General features: G+C 38.7%; 3 protein-coding genes across 3 annotated transcripts; 2 read left to right on the forward strand and 1 right to left on the reverse strand.

Moving 5' to 3' along the window:
* The first annotated feature begins 694 nt into the window (after nucleotides 1-694).
* Nucleotides 695-5,476, forward strand: LOC122988310 (interferon regulatory factor 2-like). The gene is made up of 7 exons (XM_044360524.1): nucleotides 695-931; nucleotides 1,116-1,215; nucleotides 3,509-3,688; nucleotides 3,763-3,933; nucleotides 4,019-4,071; nucleotides 4,418-4,508; nucleotides 4,847-5,476. The coding sequence occupies exons 1-7, from the start codon at nucleotides 842-844 to the stop codon at nucleotides 4,963-4,965; spliced, it is 804 nt and encodes a 267-aa protein (XP_044216459.1). The 5' UTR covers nucleotides 695-841; the 3' UTR covers nucleotides 4,966-5,476.
* Nucleotides 5,477-6,581: 1,105 nt separating this feature from the next.
* cdc42se2 (CDC42 small effector 2) lies at nucleotides 6,582-13,475 on the reverse strand. Its single transcript, XM_044343872.1, has 5 exons — nucleotides 13,391-13,475; nucleotides 11,221-11,467; nucleotides 10,438-10,539; nucleotides 10,271-10,349; nucleotides 6,582-9,199 (listed from the first exon to the last, which is right to left on the reverse strand). The coding sequence occupies exons 2-4, from the start codon at nucleotides 11,272-11,274 to the stop codon at nucleotides 10,275-10,277; spliced, it is 231 nt and encodes a 76-aa protein (XP_044199807.1). The 5' UTR covers nucleotides 11,275-11,467; nucleotides 13,391-13,475; the 3' UTR covers nucleotides 6,582-9,199; nucleotides 10,271-10,274.
* A 7-nt stretch (nucleotides 13,476-13,482) lies between these two features.
* nip7 (NIP7 nucleolar pre-rRNA processing protein) lies at nucleotides 13,483-18,318 on the forward strand. Its single transcript, XM_044343769.1, has 5 exons — nucleotides 13,483-13,647; nucleotides 15,663-15,749; nucleotides 15,842-15,980; nucleotides 17,383-17,523; nucleotides 17,875-18,318. The coding sequence occupies exons 1-5, from the start codon at nucleotides 13,592-13,594 to the stop codon at nucleotides 17,992-17,994; spliced, it is 543 nt and encodes a 180-aa protein (XP_044199704.1). The 5' UTR covers nucleotides 13,483-13,591; the 3' UTR covers nucleotides 17,995-18,318.
* Nucleotides 18,319-18,381: the final 63 nt, after the last annotated feature.

Consider the following 18,381-nt stretch of genomic DNA (forward strand, 5'->3'; position numbering starts at 1 on the left):
CAATTAAATATAATCTATAATAATATAAAACGGTAAGAAATGTTTCACTTTGATATATAAATAATACGTGTAGTTTTTACATGAGAATGACCTCAATAAAGATGAAAAATGTTTGTGCTGCTGACACTGACATCAGTATTATACAACGGTCGTAGCACTGACAAGTCATAACATGTAGTGAGTTGTGCACAAATATACTGTACAAATGTTAATCTAACAATGTAAGTGTGCACTGTATACTAGTAAACTAATTAACTAAAATGCTGTTCCTGCTTGATTAAAGTCACTAGTAATTTTTTTGTTTGTTTGTATAAACTTCAAAAGTTAAAGTCACCATTGCAACATATGAAACAGCTCATCTGACAGATATTGACTCTGCTTCCACCTAGTGGTCTTAAAATAATCCACATGATAACCAAAATATTTTATAACCAAAAACACTCTAATAATAATATATACAGTATACTGTATATTTGAAGAATCTGCAATTTTGTCCATAACTCTGCATGTAGAATTACAAGAAAAGCATAAAAATCTGTACAAGGTTCTTCACAACTCTTCACTCCATCATACTACACACAACATACAGTACAGCCGGCTATTTCCTGTAATTGGAGGAGCCACTTAAGCAGTGAGGAATGTAATTGGAGGAGGAAAGGGATTGTCATAACTGTGAGGTTTTTGATTGGAAGAATGCCATGGAGGAGGACGGGTGTCCCTGAGTAACCTTTGATTTAATCTGAGCTCCTGAGAAATGTTCTGTTATTGCTGAAACTCTTGTGTACCTGGTGACACATCCATAAAGAACACCTTTCTGCATACCTGAGGCTTGGACCGCAGCATGCAACAACCAGGCCGGCTGAGGCTGAGGCCGTGGCTGGAGGAGCAGATTCACTCTGGGAAGTATCCAGGAGTCAGCTGGCTGGACCAGGTAGACCCCCTTCCACCTCAAACACATCTCTACACGCAAAGATACACACGCATGCACGCCTGAGTGCAAAAATGGTTTTATGGTAGACTAAACTGCCGTGCGCAGTATAAACACAATAAAGAAGAATCACAAAACACTCTGGGCAACATTGTAACCTGTTCTCTTGTGTTTTATTATTCTACAGTCAGCAAGAATTTTCCAAATCCCGTGGAAACACGCAGCTCGTCATGGCTGGAGTATTGACCGAGATGCTACACTGTTCAGGAGTTGGGCCATGCACACTGGTAGGAGCCTCACACTGGTCCTCTGATCCATCCAGACTATATTTTATATATATTTTTATGTCTATCTATAGACTGCTCTTTATCTGTTTATCTGAGGCATTCAGCCTGATATCATGTGCTACCTCATTGCTTTTACACTTGCCTGTGGATGGTTTTATGAGTGAAACCACAGAAGAAAACTAACAGAATACACTGCCAGGGTCAATATGGTTGGAATCAATACCATAATATTAATGAGAATATTTTTTACAATGTAGATATATATCACAACATAACAAATGTATTAATTAATGTTCAATTCATCAAACTGCACTGTGAAAAGTTCATGTAAGTGTGAACAGAAACTTCAGTTTTTTCACTATGAAATTGCAATTTCCATGGAATCATTAATTTGACTGAAATGATATGATCATATCATCACAACACTATTGTTAATGATAAGACTGAGTTATCGCACAGCCCTACATGTAAGCTTCATGTCATTAAAATAAATGAACAAATTAATTGAGAAGAGTTATATGTACAAGACTTCTTGCTTAATCGCAAAGTCTCATCTCTGTCATCTCTAAAAATTTGCTTTTAACAAAGTGACTTCATCAAAGTGTAAAAGGAAAAGGAAGGAAAATAAGCACAGAATGATATGTTACATTGAAATTTGGTCTGTACTGCAGTTGTACAGCATTTAGTGGCAGATAGCATTTGATCATTGTCAGAAAATTATTTCAACCTTCCTAATGAGCTTCACCTGCAGACCTGTTTCCTCTTTCCAGTGCAGAGCAGCCCTGATTGCATTGTTCAGTCCATGTCTTTCGAGATCTACCACATTCCTGCCATGATATAAAATTAGAAACAGTTATGTCCATCGATGAATTGAAGGCCATCATAAAGACTATGATGGAGACATGTAGTTGTTCTTCTTGAGAGGCCACTGTGTTTGAATACAGTAGCTGTTCTTCTGTTTTAATGTGAACTTTTTTGTATATCATGTTCTATATGTTGCATTTTAATATGTTGTGATTTTGTACGGCTGCTACATCAGCAAGGTCTCTCTTATGAACCAGATCTCAATGGGAAAATAAAGCTAAAATAAAACCCAGTTTCCAGTTAAATAATAATAATGTTTACAAAACCTTAAATAACACCAGTGTGAAGCAATTAAACATATAAATAATCTTGGAATGAGTAGTTACCCGAGACAGTTATCTGTAAAAATTTAAGAATCTCAATCTAATCAATGCAACTTCCTGCAATGCAAACTGAAAGTCAAAGGAATAAAATTGGGAAAAGATGACAAAAAAATCTATTCTGGTCAGTTTGGTTTTAGTAAAACATTTCACACCTGGGCGTCTTTTGCATAAAATCCACAAAATATGAAATGTAATTTACAGAATTTAATAAATAAATGTGTACATTTCTCTGAGTTAATCACCTCATAACCAGATGTTTTGGTATCTGTAATCAAATTTCTGCATGTTCTGCATCTTGAAACCCATCACCCTCCAGTCTTGGGAAAGTCATGCTTTGTGATTGTATAATAGCTGCATCACATCATGGGAAAGCTTCAGTTGCTGTCAAAGTGCAGGGTGATCGTGTTGCTGTCAAAGTACAACAGGACTTCTCTTCACAAGACCCGCAGAAAGAACATCAGCTGTGTGTGTAAAAAAATAAAAGGACACTGTGTAGAATCAACAGGTTGAAAAATTCAACTAAACATTCAAGAGTTTTCATTAAACTAAACATTACATAAGTAATAATAATATACAATACATGTAATACATAATTGAGCCATTCAAAAATAAATGACTGAAATATTTAGATGCTCTGTGACTTACAGAGGCTCTAAGTCATTAATAACCTGCCTGTATGTAGAACAGGTTGAAGTTTATGTAATATAACTGCTGCTATTTGTGCACCTTTACTTCTTGTTAGCCCTTGTCTGCTGTAAATGATCCATAGTGGATCTTTTTTAAACTCCAGTGATTTTATGAGTGAGGCTGGCAATTATCCAAATCACATTGTCATCACACTCATTTCTGGTTCTGGCTCTTTTGCTTTTTCAGGTAGGTAGATTACCGATCAGGCAAAGTGAGTAACTGCCCAAACACCCCAGGCTAACGGTGGTTAATCGATTAGTCATTTGGTCTTAAAAATGTCAGAAAATGGTGAAAATGTTGATCATTGTTTCCCAAAACCCAAGATGTAACCTCAAAATATCTTGTTTTGTCCCAGATTACAGTCCACAACCCAAAGATAATCAGTTTACTAGAACTGTCTCTGTGCTTGTTCACTTCAGGACGATACCAACCAGGCAAAGACAAGCCAGATCCCAAAACGTGGAAGGCAAATTTCCGCTGTGCCTTGAATTCTCTGCCTGACATCTGTGAGCTGCGGGAGCACAGCAGGAAGCGAGGCAGCAATGCCTACAGAGTCTACAGGATGCTGCCCAGCACACAAACACACAGGCGCAGGAGAGGTATGACCCGCATATAAAGTGTACTTTTCACTTCAAAGATCAAACATATTCTGACTCACCTTCTCTCTCATCAGGGCTTAGGTTGTTCAGCAGGCCCCGAGAGAGACAGGTCAGTTTAGGAGCGTGCATACCTGATGATCCCTGCACTGTGCACACATGGCAACCCACAACGAGACCTGTTTCAGACACACCGCCGAAGGTGGAGACCCCTGCGGAAGACGCGTTACGCAGCACTCAAACACATGGTAAGAAGAAGCAGTTTGTTGTCGTTCAGGGTGTTGATAATGAAAAAAAAACCTGGTGAGGATGATAGTTGTTGTCTTTGTGTAGGGATGTGGGAAGCCAAACCAGAGGACCAGGAACAGAACGAGGCTGTTTTTAAGGTATTACAACTTATTGTGTTATTATTAAATGTAATGAATCATGGTTTTCTTTTCATTAGGTGGGACAGTCTAACAGTCATTCTGGCTATTTCTGACTAATTGTTTTAGTGGAAATCTTTTTTGGGTGAGTCACACAGAATATTGGCGTGGTTTGAGGGCTCAATAATCCAAAACTCACTGCATTTCAACCAACAGCGACACTGGGCAGATTCTTTTCAACTTTCATAACATATGAGGTGCCTACAGCTGAAGTATTTTAGACATATTTTCCACTCAAATTGAAAATATGAAGGCGAAACAACAAGGTGGAGCTCTAGATGTCTGACTGTATTTTGTCTTCTTGTAGCTGATGGATCACTTAAGCAATGCTGACCTGTGGAATCAGACTGGGGAGCAGAGAGGATGGAGAACACACACACTGTGGGACCACTGGCACTGTAGGACACTATATATGTTTATGTGATTGTGTGTATGAGGACTGTTGACACATTTTTTAAAATCTTTTTAGTCCTAGAATTTGTTGTTGACTGACTCAGCAGTAAGGTATTATTGTCTGACGGCAGGTGAAAGCAGTTGTGCAGAATGATCCTCTACAGATTTGGGATTCCTATTGTGAAAAGACTAAAAAAAAAACAGAATAATTGGCCAGAACAAAGTCGTTAATGACTGTGTAGCTGAAGGGGAGCTCTAATATTCATGTGCATGTGAGTGAATAATCACATGGTTGAGTGTTTTTGTCTCTGTGTGTGTTTTCATGTTGTTTTGTGTTCCTCAGGTCCTGGTGATGATAACCTTTACTCCCTCCATGCAGACAACTACACTGATCTTTTTGGCCCAAACTACATCAAGGAACTCTCTGATTGGTCCACACATCAGCAAACACTGATGCCATAGTCTAGTTGTGCAGCCAACAGCACCCAAATGTGCAAACCTACTAGAAAATAACATCTCATCCTCCTGTTTGCATAGAGCACATACTTGATTAAAAGCTGTTTTTTCTTGCTAAGTTTCATCTGTTGTTGTCTCTTGGCGTCTATCTGCTGAGCTGACCTCTGAAAGACAGATATATCGAAGAGAGCGGGAGAGGACAGAGAATATTACTCAGTCAGTCAGTCAGTCAGTCTGTCGGTCATCCTCTTTGCTGAGCCGGCTGAGATGAAGATCTTGTTCCAAGCCAAGCTGTAGCTCCGCCATCATCACTTCAGTTCGTTATGGTTCAGCGCTTCACACTCACTGAAACGACACCAAGCTCACACCACAGCTGACAGAGTAAACAGATCTCATTTCGCTTCAGTGTGGGATGAGTTATTGCTCTGCTGTTTCTTCAAGTTTAACCAGCACACTGTAAATGAAGAGCAGCTCATGTAGCTTTTACACTTTGTAAGTTTGTGTTTGTCATGTTTGCTTTGCCATCATATTATACAGTAAACTTAAGTTACAATATGTTTCTCTCTGTATGTGTTTGATTCTTATACCTTTGTTTTTTCTTTTTTTTTGGTTTTACCAAATGTGTATATTTTCTTTTTGTGAGGCAGTTTGTTGTGTGACAATACTCAATGTTTTTTTTGTATTTTTAAAATCATCCTGCATTTATAATGTGTAAAAGTTGCTTAAATCTTCACACCCTGTGTGTATATGCATCTTGTTTTCTGTTTGTGTCCATTTTGCAAGTATTACAGCCCCAAACAATAATTACTGTGTTTTAGAAGCTGCCAGTTTTTTCTTCATTTTCGGACTGTTTGCTCTCAGATTTATTTCACTAATATCTACAATCTGTACAAAGCTTATAGAGCAGGAACATGGAGCGCTGAAGACTCTCAGTTCAGAGCTCAGTTCAAGGCTTTGAATGGCTGCTGTGTGTATCATTTCAATAACAACCAACACATCTGAGAGTCATCTGATGTTATCGACACACTGACTGTCAATCCTCCCCTCCAGGCTGCTGTTTTTTATGATATGAATAAAAAGAACCACATGTGCTGTTTGCCTTCAACCTGTATTGACTTTTAAAAGCTTATGCTTTTATTCTGCTTTAACAATTTTCAGAAAGCAATTTTCAGCAGCGCAGAACCATCATTGCTCAGTTTATGTGTGTGTCAGTGTATGGAACATGTTTTTACAAGCAAGTAAGACTTGAGGAGTTCTAAACCTGGAAATACGTTTTTACTCTGATTATTTTGGCACACATTTCGATATGCCTCAGCAACAGAAGTACAGGTGCACATAATTATTTTCCTTTGAAGCGTCACAGTCCTATTCTAGTGTATCGGCATGCATTGTATCAAGACTTTTATACTGGCACACCTAAATGCAATGCAGCCTTAGTCACACCTGTGCTTTTCTGGCTAAACTATGACTAAACATCTGTTAACACGGTAACCTGTTTAAAAACCTGAGATTTTGATTAACTTGTATGAAGACCAGTATTGTTGTTTAAAAGAAGTGTTTTATGCACTTTTAGTGTTATAAATGTGGGGTTTAGGCAGTGAAAATACAGAAGACACAGTCGGTCAAACATCAACAGATGACATTTATTTTTCATTGCTTATTCTGAAAAAATGCAGATAAAAGACAGATGAATTTCCCCAAAAGTGGGAACTACATGTCAGGCAGATTCTCAGAAACAAAATGACAAAAAACAAAAAACAACAACAACAACCACTGCTCCAACTCTGCCTTTTCAACAATGTTATACAAAAAATAACCAAAAATATGTATGAACCTGAAGACATATAAACCATGGATCCATTACTTTTTTTTGTTATGTATTTACACCATCATACAGTAAGTCCTATCACAGAATCTAGTGATAAGGAAACATTTTTTTTTTTTAAATCACATTCAATCACTCCACTAGCACGGCCTGCTGGTCACATAATATACTGCAACCCCAGTAGGTCTTGACATTACAGCATTTAGCCCCAGAGGGAGAAAAAACAATCATATGGAGGATCACTTTTCACACAGAAATTACTACAAAAAACATTTTGAACAGGAATAAATGAGTTACAAGAATGTAGCCTGATGAATGATCAAATCTGTCAGTGAAGGTTTGAAAGTTTCGAGGGTCACCTTGTGTGATGCTGGAGGAGTGACAACACAATCAATGCAATGCTGGTCAATTTTCCTCTTATACAGCATTACAGGAAGTACCTGTCACCACAAAGAGGGTGTAAATCTCCCGTCTGCTGAATCAAACCTTAACGCCTGCACATTTGTCCCAATGGGTACGTTTTTCAGTTTTAAAAGATCTGATTAAATCTCTCTCCTCTGTTACCTGTTTACAAATGGTCAGATATCACATATCCATTAGGTATTCTCTATCAGGTAGGTTACGTAAATAGCTCTTAACACCAATCTACATACTTTTTTTTTTTTTGTTGACTTTGTTATACAAACACATTCTGTTGTAGATGTACTCAACCACGGGATGCACATGGAGGACACACAATCACATGCATTAACAGAACCAGGCCTGCTTCATCAGTAATCACTGTTGGCGGTGATGAGCAGCGTGTACATGGTCAACACAGATTACCCCTCAAGTAAGTGAGGTCATACAGTATATGTAACATTCATACTGCTGCTGCTGCTCTGTCGCTGCCTGCAAAGATTTGTTTAAGGCCTTCTTCCATGGAGCCTGGTTGAGAAATTTGGACAACGTATGACAATACTGAGGGACGAAAATGACCCAGCCAGTCAAGGTTTCTGTTGTAATTTCAGCACCAGTCAATAACAAGGATAACATGAGCTCGAGTCTGACGAGACTGATAACAACATAAACAGGCAATAAGAAAGAACTGCATTTATTTGCTTTTTCCCTAAGAGAGGAAACATGGATATAAAATATAAAATCTGCTGTGAGGTGGATAAACTTTTAAACAAAAACAGGAAAATGAGGAATAGCTGGGTTTAATGTCCATTGTGTTTGTTTTTGATAATATATATATTGATCATATTAACACTGCTACAAAAAAAGGTGGGTCAGATTAGTTTGAATTCTATTTAGTAGCATTTTTTCAGCTTTAAGAGGCCCGACAGGGACAAGAACCAAATCATCTCTGCTTAAACTGTAAGTGTACACCCCCCCCCCCAAAAAAAAACAAACCCTGCAAATGATTTAATGTTGAGAAATAGCCATAAAAACTCATGACTCATTATGTAACACAAAAAACATATTACAGTGTTAAGTTGGATCTAACTGTGAAGATAACCCCCCCCCCCAACTCAACCTGACCCACATTTATTTGCAGTGTTGATTTGGTTGCTTCCAATTTTATATCTTGGTCTCTAGCTGGTTTACTGGATTTAAAAAAAGAGAGAAAAAAAAAATCATATAAAAATATGAATCTTCTTGAAACTACCAAGCTTAGCATTTGCAGTGGCACCTGCTAAAAATCACACTATGAAGAAAAATAACGAACATGACGTCGAAAGGCAGATTAGGAGGTTCATAGTTTATTAAAATTCTATATGGTTCAATCTAAATGAATATAAAAAAAACCAAAACAAACAGTCGAAATCAATGCGAAATTCCTAAGCAAGTGTGAGTGTACAATGTATGGTCCAGTGTACTCTACTCATTTCAAGTTTATTACAACAGCAATCTTCAACCCTGAAAGCAACTCAGAGAACTATGAGTATTTCTCAGAATAAAACAATGAACATTTTGCTTTTTTTTGCCTTGCTTCTTCTACCTGTCCTTTGATAAACCTCTGAGAATAAAAGAAGGAAACATAATGTTCCAAATCTCCAGCGTGGCCCAGCCACCGTGAGGTCCGTTTACAAATCAGATAATAAATACAGGCATCCAAATGGGCTACGACAGCAAATATTTCTGAAAATATTTTCCTCATGCATACACACAAGCATACGTCTGACTGAGATTATGAGCTTCCTAAACCCTCTTTCTCTACTCTTAACAGTTACTCTTTACAGTGCAACAGTATGGCAGCAAATGGATAGCAGTGCTTTCATAAAAAAAAAGGGAATGGAAAATAAAAATATATACAACATTATGGAAAAGCAGTAGTTTTCATCTTTTGGTCCTGTGTCCATTTTGGACAGAACTGCTTTTTTGAAAACGCTTCCTCATATCAACAACAGTAGTTTCCACAAGACTGAAGGGCTGTGAGGGGGAAAGAAAAAAGTGGAACACATGTTAGGATCTGAAATTCTGCTGGTTTTGGTCACATGAGGAAAACCAGAGTCGCACAAATTTCACATCAAATCCAGGTCTAACTGAGCAAAGTTTAAGGAGGAATTCACTTTTTGAAAGACTGACTTAAAAGCCTTTAGAGTTTTGACTCTGGCTAATTTTTCTGTCACTTTTTCCAATCATATCTGAAATTGATAGACTGAATCTGTTCAGGCACAAAAAGAAAAATACTGTGAAAGTGGCAACATCCAGCGGGAGTTTATAAACAAACCAAGGTGCAACATTAACAGTTAACCAGTCGCCTGAAGCCAGTAGAAAGACATGTCAGGATGGTTTAACTCACTGCCTCATTCAGGCTGCAGCTGACAAACTTACATATGAAAAAAAAAAACAAGCAAACTGATAGCTGAGTCACTGTCACGAGGAAAACAGAAGCCGTTATCAGCGCAACAAGGCTAATCAAGTGGAAAAATGGGGCAGTCATCCCTTCACGGAGGGATGATTTCCCACTACGTAAAAACATCACTGTAAACAAATACGTGCTGTGCAGCGTTTCACCAGTTCCTTTTAAAGCCACACCAGACAAGCTTGCTGCGGTGTGTGTGAGCGTGACACGCCATCATCTGTTACGACACAGTATGGGTGGAGTCGACGTTTAGTCATAGGTGTTAACCGGAAAGGGCACATTTCAATATATGTGTTATTTCTCAGTGATTAAGTGTGTGATGTCAGCATGTGACACAGACGAACAACTTTTTTTGGGGGGAAATGAAGCTTTCATATACGGCAGGCTGCTTATCAGTGTTTACCAACAATGCTGCACTGCTCTGTTAATTGATCCAGAATATTTTTGCATTATTAGGTCCCGGTTTTACATGTAAAAATCAAGTTTTCCTTAAATATCGAGGCCCTCATAAACAAAATGACTATTTTCATAAAACATGTCTGAGCTGAGCTGGTGCTGGGCTGTGGGGGTAGTGAAAACTCTGCGGCTGGATATCAGTTCCACAAAGGGATGAAAAAAAAAAAAGCATCTCTCACCTTGTTACAACTGAGAGCCTTCAGACCCTCCGTGCGCGTAGCCCCCTTTGGATTTCATCTGGGCCTGAACGAGGTCCACCTGTGAAGGTGAAGTAGTACGTGTTAACTGACTGATGGCTTATAACCACTATATTGTTAATATTCTGAAAAAGAAAACCCAAACCTACTGATGCCAGTCCCAGACCCATGTCCCCTGAGCCTACATGTGTGGTGTGAACAAAGTTTGTTGGCTCCCCGATCATGGAGCGATCGATCCGTCGCCGCCGTTTCTGAAAATGAAAGCGTCAAACATAAGCTTGTATTTCAAAAAAATAATATAGAAATAAGATTGGGGCTTTTATCGTCCTTAAATATTTGAAAATAATATGACTAGTCAGTAAGGACTGAGTCAACAAAGCCACCTCATCCCACTCCTGTTTAACCTCTGAAACTTTGTGTCATAAGCAGTGGACCTGTGCTGTGGAGCTAAATCTGAGACAGCGGTCGACAATCATGACGACTATTTATCTTATCTGTTGGGATACAGATGTGGCCACTGCAAACAGCCACAACTGGTTGTTCTTCATCACGAAAATGATCCGTATTGAGTATATGTGTTGTGTCAGACAGTGGAATGTGGTTAGGTGGAGTCCCTGCCGCTCTCTTCTTTAATATTTTAATTAAAACAGGAAGTAATCATCAGGCATAACACAACCACAATGTTTTTAAACAAACTTTCAGAATAATGGCTGCTTATGATTTTCACAGTTTAAAGAAAATGCAAGATAACTGGGTCAGGACACTGTGTAACACTAAAGTATTTGTTGCTCATAAACCTTTACACCAACTTAAAAAAAAACAAAAAAAACAGAAAAAAAAACATCTTTCGTACCATTTTCCACTTTAAACAAGGCAGCTACGTTACAGACTGAGTAAATCAATTAGTCTTTGGAGGTTAATTTGATACTCACAGGCTGAGGCTGCTCTGCAATGCAGCAGCTGAAACAAACCCAGAACTCAGTCATTCTGAGGCCAACGAAGAAGCCGCAGCAGTTTCCTCTCTCAGTTCAGACGTCTCTCTCCGTCTGTCTTCCTGTTCAGTGTTACCAGAGCCACAAACACACAGCGGAAGCTGATGACAGACACACACCGCTGGTTTCTCTGGGAGGGTAAACCGTTGGCACACGAACTGCTTTCCCAACACAGGGCAGCGCACTCCTGTCAACACGTGAAAGACAAATTTTCAATTAAACCCTGACGTGTTCTGTCAAATCAGCTATTACCGTCATGAATAAAACTCATGTCTACACTTTGTTTTTCCTGTCAAAGCAATCATAGATTTGGATTAACGACTTGTTTCCTGAATAAAAGTTGAATACCACCAAGCAGAAATATTTTTGAGGTGAACAGCAGTATCCTGTTGATTTGGTCGCCAGTTTTGTGCCTAAAGGGCCACCGCCTTCACTTAAGCAGGCTCGTCTTTTGACAAAACTCACAAATATTTGTGGTCAAACGGACACCTCACGAGGCAGGCATAGTGCTCTACTAGTGAAACTTACTGCTCTTTCCTATTTCCATTTTCGTATTAGCGTAAATGCCTATATCATCATGTGACTGATTTGGGAAAGTTTTCTAGGTCTGGTCATGTTACTTTAAAGTGCTGTTAAAAATAGGTTTACAGTATGTAAGTTTCAAGAACTCTGACTTCCTCATACAAAGTTTAAAGTTATAAAAGGTGAGCGACTGAAATCTTAAGAGATATGCTGTACTAATGCAAACACCTGTGTGTTCTTTGTAGCGTATGCTTCCGTGTGGGTTTCTGAGCAAGTCAGCCGCTATAAACAACACTGATTGTCTAAGTAATCAATATGTTTCACTTTTACTTTTGTGTGTAATCTCTTGCATTTATGATTATAACCTTTGACTTCCGCAGTCAATAAAAAGTTAGTTTTTAACACGCTGTTAATAGGTGCCGCAGCCTTGATAAGATATCCATAAAATCCCTGCTGGAACTGAAATAATCTAGAGGCTTATTTCACAATCAGGACATCCAAGAAAGCAGAACAGAAAATTTGGAGCAGTATTTTACAAATTGCCTACGCTGTAACCATTTAACATGATATGTTACATGGCTGCTCCATATCCTATATTATAGATGAGCAACAACTATTTTTAGGAGCACAGGGTCATTGTAGCCCATTATGTCTCATGCTTAAGATGATGTATCAGTGTATTAGGAGGCAGAAGGACACAGACAGACAATAAGTACAACAGGAGAAATGTGAAGGGCCACTCCAAATCTCAGTCCAGTAATGCTACAAAGGTGGTGAAGTTAAATTTATATGATTAATTCCATTTTTTAATCAAAGAGCAGCAGGATCAGCTATTTTCGAGCTGTGTCACGTCTGAATATAATGAATATAATGGTTTTGCTGTGTGCACATTTGCTTGGCAGTATCAAAAAGACAGTATCAGGCATTTTCATGCCAATTATGGCTGTCAGACAGGAGGTGACAGGAGGATCGAGTGATCTGCCAAACGCAAAGAGGTCGCTGACAGAGTAGATTTCCTAGTGTGCAGCTCTGACACTGCAGCTGACATTGAACTGTTCACTACAGGTGAATCACACACTCAGGTGGCAGAGGTGCTTGATGTTGATCTTATTGACTGTTGAAATCCTTAAAGGTTTAGTTACTCTGACTCTGGTCTCGGATTACACGAACGTAATCGGTATTTACAAACAAATGTACGTTATGTAACTTCGCAGCGCTGCGGCAAAGACCGTCTCCTCACACGGAGAGTCCGACCTAAACTCACAACTGCGGGAATAAACCCATCTAACGACTGATGACATACTGTGTTTCAGGATTGATTTAAATTGAGTTGCTTGAGCAGAGCGGGGTCGTTAGCATCATCGGCTGCTAACCGAGTTAGCCTCGGTTAGAGACCTACTTGTTTTTTCCGCTGACAGCTAGCTAACCAATATGAGCTAACCAGGCTAACTTAGCCCGTTTTCGAAAGTGTGACCTCAATGTTCAACAAAAAACGAGATGTGAGATAAAATAATGTTCGCAGTACTACTTGTCAACTACAGAGTGGGTCTGTTGGGGATTAATGTTAATTTTAAGAGCATTAACTTACCAGATGTCGGCCGGTTTTGCCGGAGATCGACTGAAAGCTGAAGAATGCCAAAAAAAAAAAAGTAGCCCAGGAACTACGCTCGTCGATGACGTCAAACAACTTCCGTTAAGAAGTGTGACGGCTTCCGTGTTGACCCACGTTTCTCACAGGACACACATTTGTCCATTAATTTAAAATAGTTAAAATAAAAACATTATCAAGATGAGGCCACTAACAGACGAAGAGACGACAACGATGTTTGAGAAGCTGTCGAAGTAGTAAGTGAACCGTTCAGCATATTGTTGTTTAAAATGTAGCAGAAATGGTTAGCATGCTTGTTAGCCTGTGTGTGTGATGCATGTAAGTAGAGTAGTGTGGGATAATTTTTGCAATTGGCACTTCAGGTATATATTTTGAAGCCAATACATTATATCCGCACCCAATACCATTCTGAGATCCCCATGTGCTCTCTAACCATAACAGAAAAGAGAAAGCAAATATCATTCTCGGACAAGAAATGGCAAGTATAAAAGTGTTCTCTGTGCCAAAGTGTCTCAGATTATGTGCATTTCCCAACGTGGGACAGATCAGGCTGAAGGGTTTAAATCACCTTAATTCATACAATAAAAACTTCTCTGTTCAGTAACACTCGAGGCCAAAGTGTATGCCCACATTTGGTTATTTCAGTAATTACATTTTTTGCCGTAACAGATATTATAGTAATGTATTATAATATGTTTCAGTAATAATATATTTTGGAACCTACCTAAAAAAGTTTAAATTAAGCATTACAAGACTAAGAGCCCTGAATTACTACTGGTATTGCACATTTAATGAACTTAAATGCATATTCCACCAATTTAACAACAAATGATTGTCCTACATTTCAAACCGCATTTTCTAAAGTGGGACAATGAAAAATTGACTGAAAAAAAAAAAAAAAAAAAGAATCATGTTTCACCATATTATAGTATATTTTGAGGCATGACTATATCTTTAGCACAATATGATCACACTTGAGATGAGATGAGATAAACTTTAATGTCCCGAAGGAAGGAAATTTATCTTGGGCAAAAAGTGTTACGCAGAACTGCAATCAAGCAATACATGACAGTACAATACAATACAAAGACAATATCATATCTCATTGATGAGACAATGCAGTGGTGCACTAGTGCAAAACAAAGTGCTGCACACCGCTGCAATCACATAATACACAACAGGACATATACAGTATAACACAACAAGGCAATGCAGTAGTGCACAAAGCAAAAAGTGCTGCACACAGCTGCAATCAAACAATAAGAAATATGACCAGCATGATGTAATTCAAAACCAACCAAACAATGCAGTGGTGCACTCTGACACCAGCTGATTACATTCAGCTAAAAGAGATAAGATATTGCACAAGGTACACGCCCAAGGTAACTTAGGTGAAACATAGAGCACATCATGAACAAATGGAGAAAATCTTAACAATCATAGGACATACTACCTAAACTAAAAACTAAAAACTACAGTGCCTCCTACCTTATAGCACCTCCTTCACTGTGCTTGAGGCACTACTAAGGATAAGTTATTGCACAAAACCTATGATAAAGAAGTGGAACATAATTCACTTGTAATAGATAAAACTTGGCAACATTGCTTCATTTATGACAAAGTTATATCCTTAAAGGACCAGTGTGTAAGATTTAGGGGGATCAGTTGGTAGAAACAGAATATAATATTCATAAGTATGTTTAATTAGTGTATAATCACCTAAGAATTGTTGTGTTTTCATTACTTTAGAATGAGTCCTATATCTACATAGGGAGCAAGTCCTCTTCTACGGAGCCTACCATATTGTTCCACCATGTTTCTACAGTAGCCCAGAACGGACAAACCAAACACTAGAGAAGACCTTTCATGTTTTTTGCGAGTTTCATGGCCACCATAGGTTCTCCTACATGCTTGGAAGGGGAGGGGGAGGGGGAGGGTATTCAGTTGATTGCAATCTGCAACCTCACTGCTAGATGCCACTAAATTCTACACGCTGGTCCTTTTAACATCAAATTACTCAAAATCCTTTTCACTGTCTTTTGACTGGACTTCAAAGCAAGTACTTCATGTTGGAAGACTGCCCTGCTCGAATATATGGCATCACATGTGAAGTCATGTGATTTCAATTACATGACACTCTAGGTTTAATGTGACAGCAGTCCTAATCATTAGCATTTAGTAGAAAAAGAGATTGCATTTGAGGTTAGGTGACCCACATTACACTAATTCACCGTATTTTCTCCCACTACAGCATCGGAGAAAACATAAAACTACTAGTGGACCGACCCGATGGCACCTACTGCTTCAGGCTTCACGATGACCGTGTGTACTACATGAGGTAACCCAGCACAAGTAGACATAAAGATGTTTTGGTATCTATCAGTACTTTTAAAAAGGAGTAATTCATGTATCATCGTTTTCTGTCCGCAGTGAGAAAATTCTCAAGCTGGCCACAAACATTTCTCGGGACAAACTCGTGTCAGTGGGAACTTGTTTCGGGAAGTTTACAAAGACCAAGAAGTTTCGCCTGCACATCACAGCTCTGGATTTCCTGGCTCCATATGCAAAGGTGACTGTGGCTGCATCTAATTTCTGTTATTTGTGTATTTGCTGGCATCATTTGCATGTCTGCCTCTCTCACTTGCTCCAACCGATGGACAGAGATGCAACCATGAGATAAAGGTAATAGGCAATAAAAACATCTAGTGAAGTGAGATATCCATTCCGGCCTTTTTGTTATCAAACTGGACTTTACATCTCACATCCCTCTTTTAATCCCTGCACTGGTCACTTTTATATATTTAATCAAACTGGACTTAACATTGTACATTGCAGTCAACCTCCACTGTTACATAATTTAATTATTTATTGAACTTGTCACCATTTTTTTGGTCTGTCATGTAGTCCATATTTCCTTTGTACAGTCAATATTTCAAGTTTTATATCCCATTTCAAATTGTTGTTATTCCATTTGGTAAATAGATTTTAAATTTAAAATGTTTGACTTAATTTCAGCACTACTTTGTTTATCTTATTATTTCATTAGTATTATTACTTTACTCTTGTTATATTTGTATTCTTCTATGTTGTGTTTGTGGGAGCAAACGCCAAGACACATTCTTTGTATACTGCAGTCTTGGCTAATAAAGATTCTGTAATTTTATGGTTCAGTGGCACATGCCGATGCTTAGTGGCATATCCTGCTTAAAAACGGTATGTCAGTCCACTAGCAGATCCCACATACATACTTTTTATCTACAGGCACTGTGTAAATCCTATGGTATCTTATGCCACAACATTATACTAGAAGTTTACCGGTCCATGTACGCAGATGTCATTACTGTGTTAAATGTGCAACATGCCATTGACTTGACCATTAATGCCAACTAGATACCAATGGCTGTTATGTCACATATGGAACGTGTTTTTTTTTGGATAATCATATTTTGTGTTTATGATAACAGGAAAACAGCACAGAAATGGGAATGCATCTACCGCTTATTTTTCCATCTCACTATTTTTATTCACACTTTAATTTTCTAAGTCACAGACAAAGTGACACACACACACACTGGCGATGAGTAGGGGCAGGAGTTCACAGTTTACAACGACTCTGGCTCTTTGCCAACACGATGTCTGACTGGTGAATTATTTTGAGAGGTAGAGACTTGATCCACTCTCAAAAGTTCACTTAGTTTTATGGGAGTAAATTGTATTCCATTAAAAAAAAAGATGTTTGAACAATTAGGTCCATTATATTTTAAAAGCCACCAAGAGCTGCATGAAGATATTTTTTTACTTCATCTGTCTGAGTCATGAATGTATTAAATGCTGAACATACACCAAAATCACTACTTTAGCATTCTCTGTTCTGAGATCTTGTCCTGAAATGTCAGTTAGACTAGGTTGAAATGCAGTTAATTGTACTTGTGCATGTATTAATAACTTAAAGCTTTCCATCATGTCTTCAGTTCAAGGTGTGGGTGAAACCTGGAGCAGAGCAGTCTTTCCTTTACGGGAACCACGTGCTAAAATCTGGGCTCGGCAGAATCACTGAGAACACGATGCAGTACCAGGGAGTTGTGGTCTACTCCATGGCTGACGTGCCTCTGGTAAGTCATCATCTATGATGCTGAACTCCTCATGGGCTCAGCGTATTAACAGTCATAACAAGAGTTTATTATTCCCACTGAGGCCACTGGTGCTGAGAATGTAATGTGCATATTGGATGGCAAAGTGCTTTTCATAAAAATATCCTTCCTTCCGAGGTGTTTTTAAATGCTATGGTATGTGATTCCTGGATTAAATTCATCCACACCTACTCTACAGTCTTGTCAAATGTTTAGAACACCCTATTTGCTTGGGTGACATCAGTTTAACTTCAGATCATGTGCTAAACGGACTGAGATATCTGTTCTTGTTCACAGACGGGAGTAATGAACTAGTTATGTCTTATTTCTCAGGGTTTTGGAGTCGCAGCCAAGACGACCCAGGAGTGCCGACGAGTGGACCCCATGGCCATTGTTGTGTTCCACCAGGCCGATGTAGGAGAGTTCATTAGGAATGAAGACACATTAACATAGATCAAGATGCCCTTTTCATACCCAGTAACATTCACTGAAGTGCAGCTGCTGTTTGCTTCAACAGTGAAGCACTCGGCTGAAGGCCACCTTGACAGCAGACATTACAACTGGCCCACATTTCCCTGCATAGTCCAGGGACTGAAATAAGGACCTCTTTATTCATTCTTCTTGGGATACTGCTAATCTGTTATCCACAGGATTCCCTTGTAACAGAGCCTCCTGAGGCAGGCACTACTATGATACTCCCCTTCCCCTGGGTCTTGTGTTCAATCTTATTAGTTTTGTAAATGTCATTATTTCAAATAAATCCATAATGTCTTTGTATTTATTTTAGTCTTCTTTTACATACTGCAGTGAAAATCACACATCAGATACCATAAAAACAAA

The sequence above is a fragment of the Thunnus albacares genome, chromosome 1, assembly GCF_914725855.1.
Source record: "Thunnus albacares chromosome 1, fThuAlb1.1, whole genome shotgun sequence".
In the NCBI taxonomy this organism is placed as follows: Eukaryota; Metazoa; Chordata; class Actinopteri; order Scombriformes; family Scombridae; genus Thunnus; species Thunnus albacares.

Bases quoted from the DNA above. Each gene is read 5' to 3' on its own strand.
- LOC122988310 (XM_044360524.1), top strand. From the start codon at position 842: ATGCAACAACCAGGCCGGCTGAGGCTGAGGCCGTGGCTGGAGGAGCAG. The intron at 3,689-3,762 runs GTATGACCCGCA...CTCTCTCATCAG, and splicing joins AACACACAGGCGCAGGAGAG to GGCTTAGGTTGTTCAGCAGG. The intron at 4,072-4,417 runs GTATTACAACTT...GTCTTCTTGTAG, and splicing joins AGAACGAGGCTGTTTTTAAG to CTGATGGATCACTTAAGCAA.
- cdc42se2 (XM_044343872.1), bottom strand. From the start codon at position 11,274: ATGACTGAGTTCTGGGTTTGTTTCAGCTGCTGCATTGCAGAGCAGCCT. The intron at 10,540-11,220 runs GTGAGTATCAAA...TTTCATTTTCAG, and splicing joins TTGCAGAGCAGCCTCAGCCT to AAACGGCGGCGACGGATCGA. The intron at 10,350-10,437 runs GTAGGTTTGGGT...TCACCTTCACAG, and splicing joins TGGGTCTGGGACTGGCATCA to GTGGACCTCGTTCAGGCCCA.
- nip7 (XM_044343769.1), top strand. From the start codon at position 13,592: ATGAGGCCACTAACAGACGAAGAGACGACAACGATGTTTGAGAAGCTG. The intron at 15,750-15,841 runs GTAACCCAGCAC...TTCTGTCCGCAG, and splicing joins GACCGTGTGTACTACATGAG to TGAGAAAATTCTCAAGCTGG. The intron at 17,524-17,874 runs GTAAGTCATCAT...CTTATTTCTCAG, and splicing joins CCATGGCTGACGTGCCTCTG to GGTTTTGGAGTCGCAGCCAA.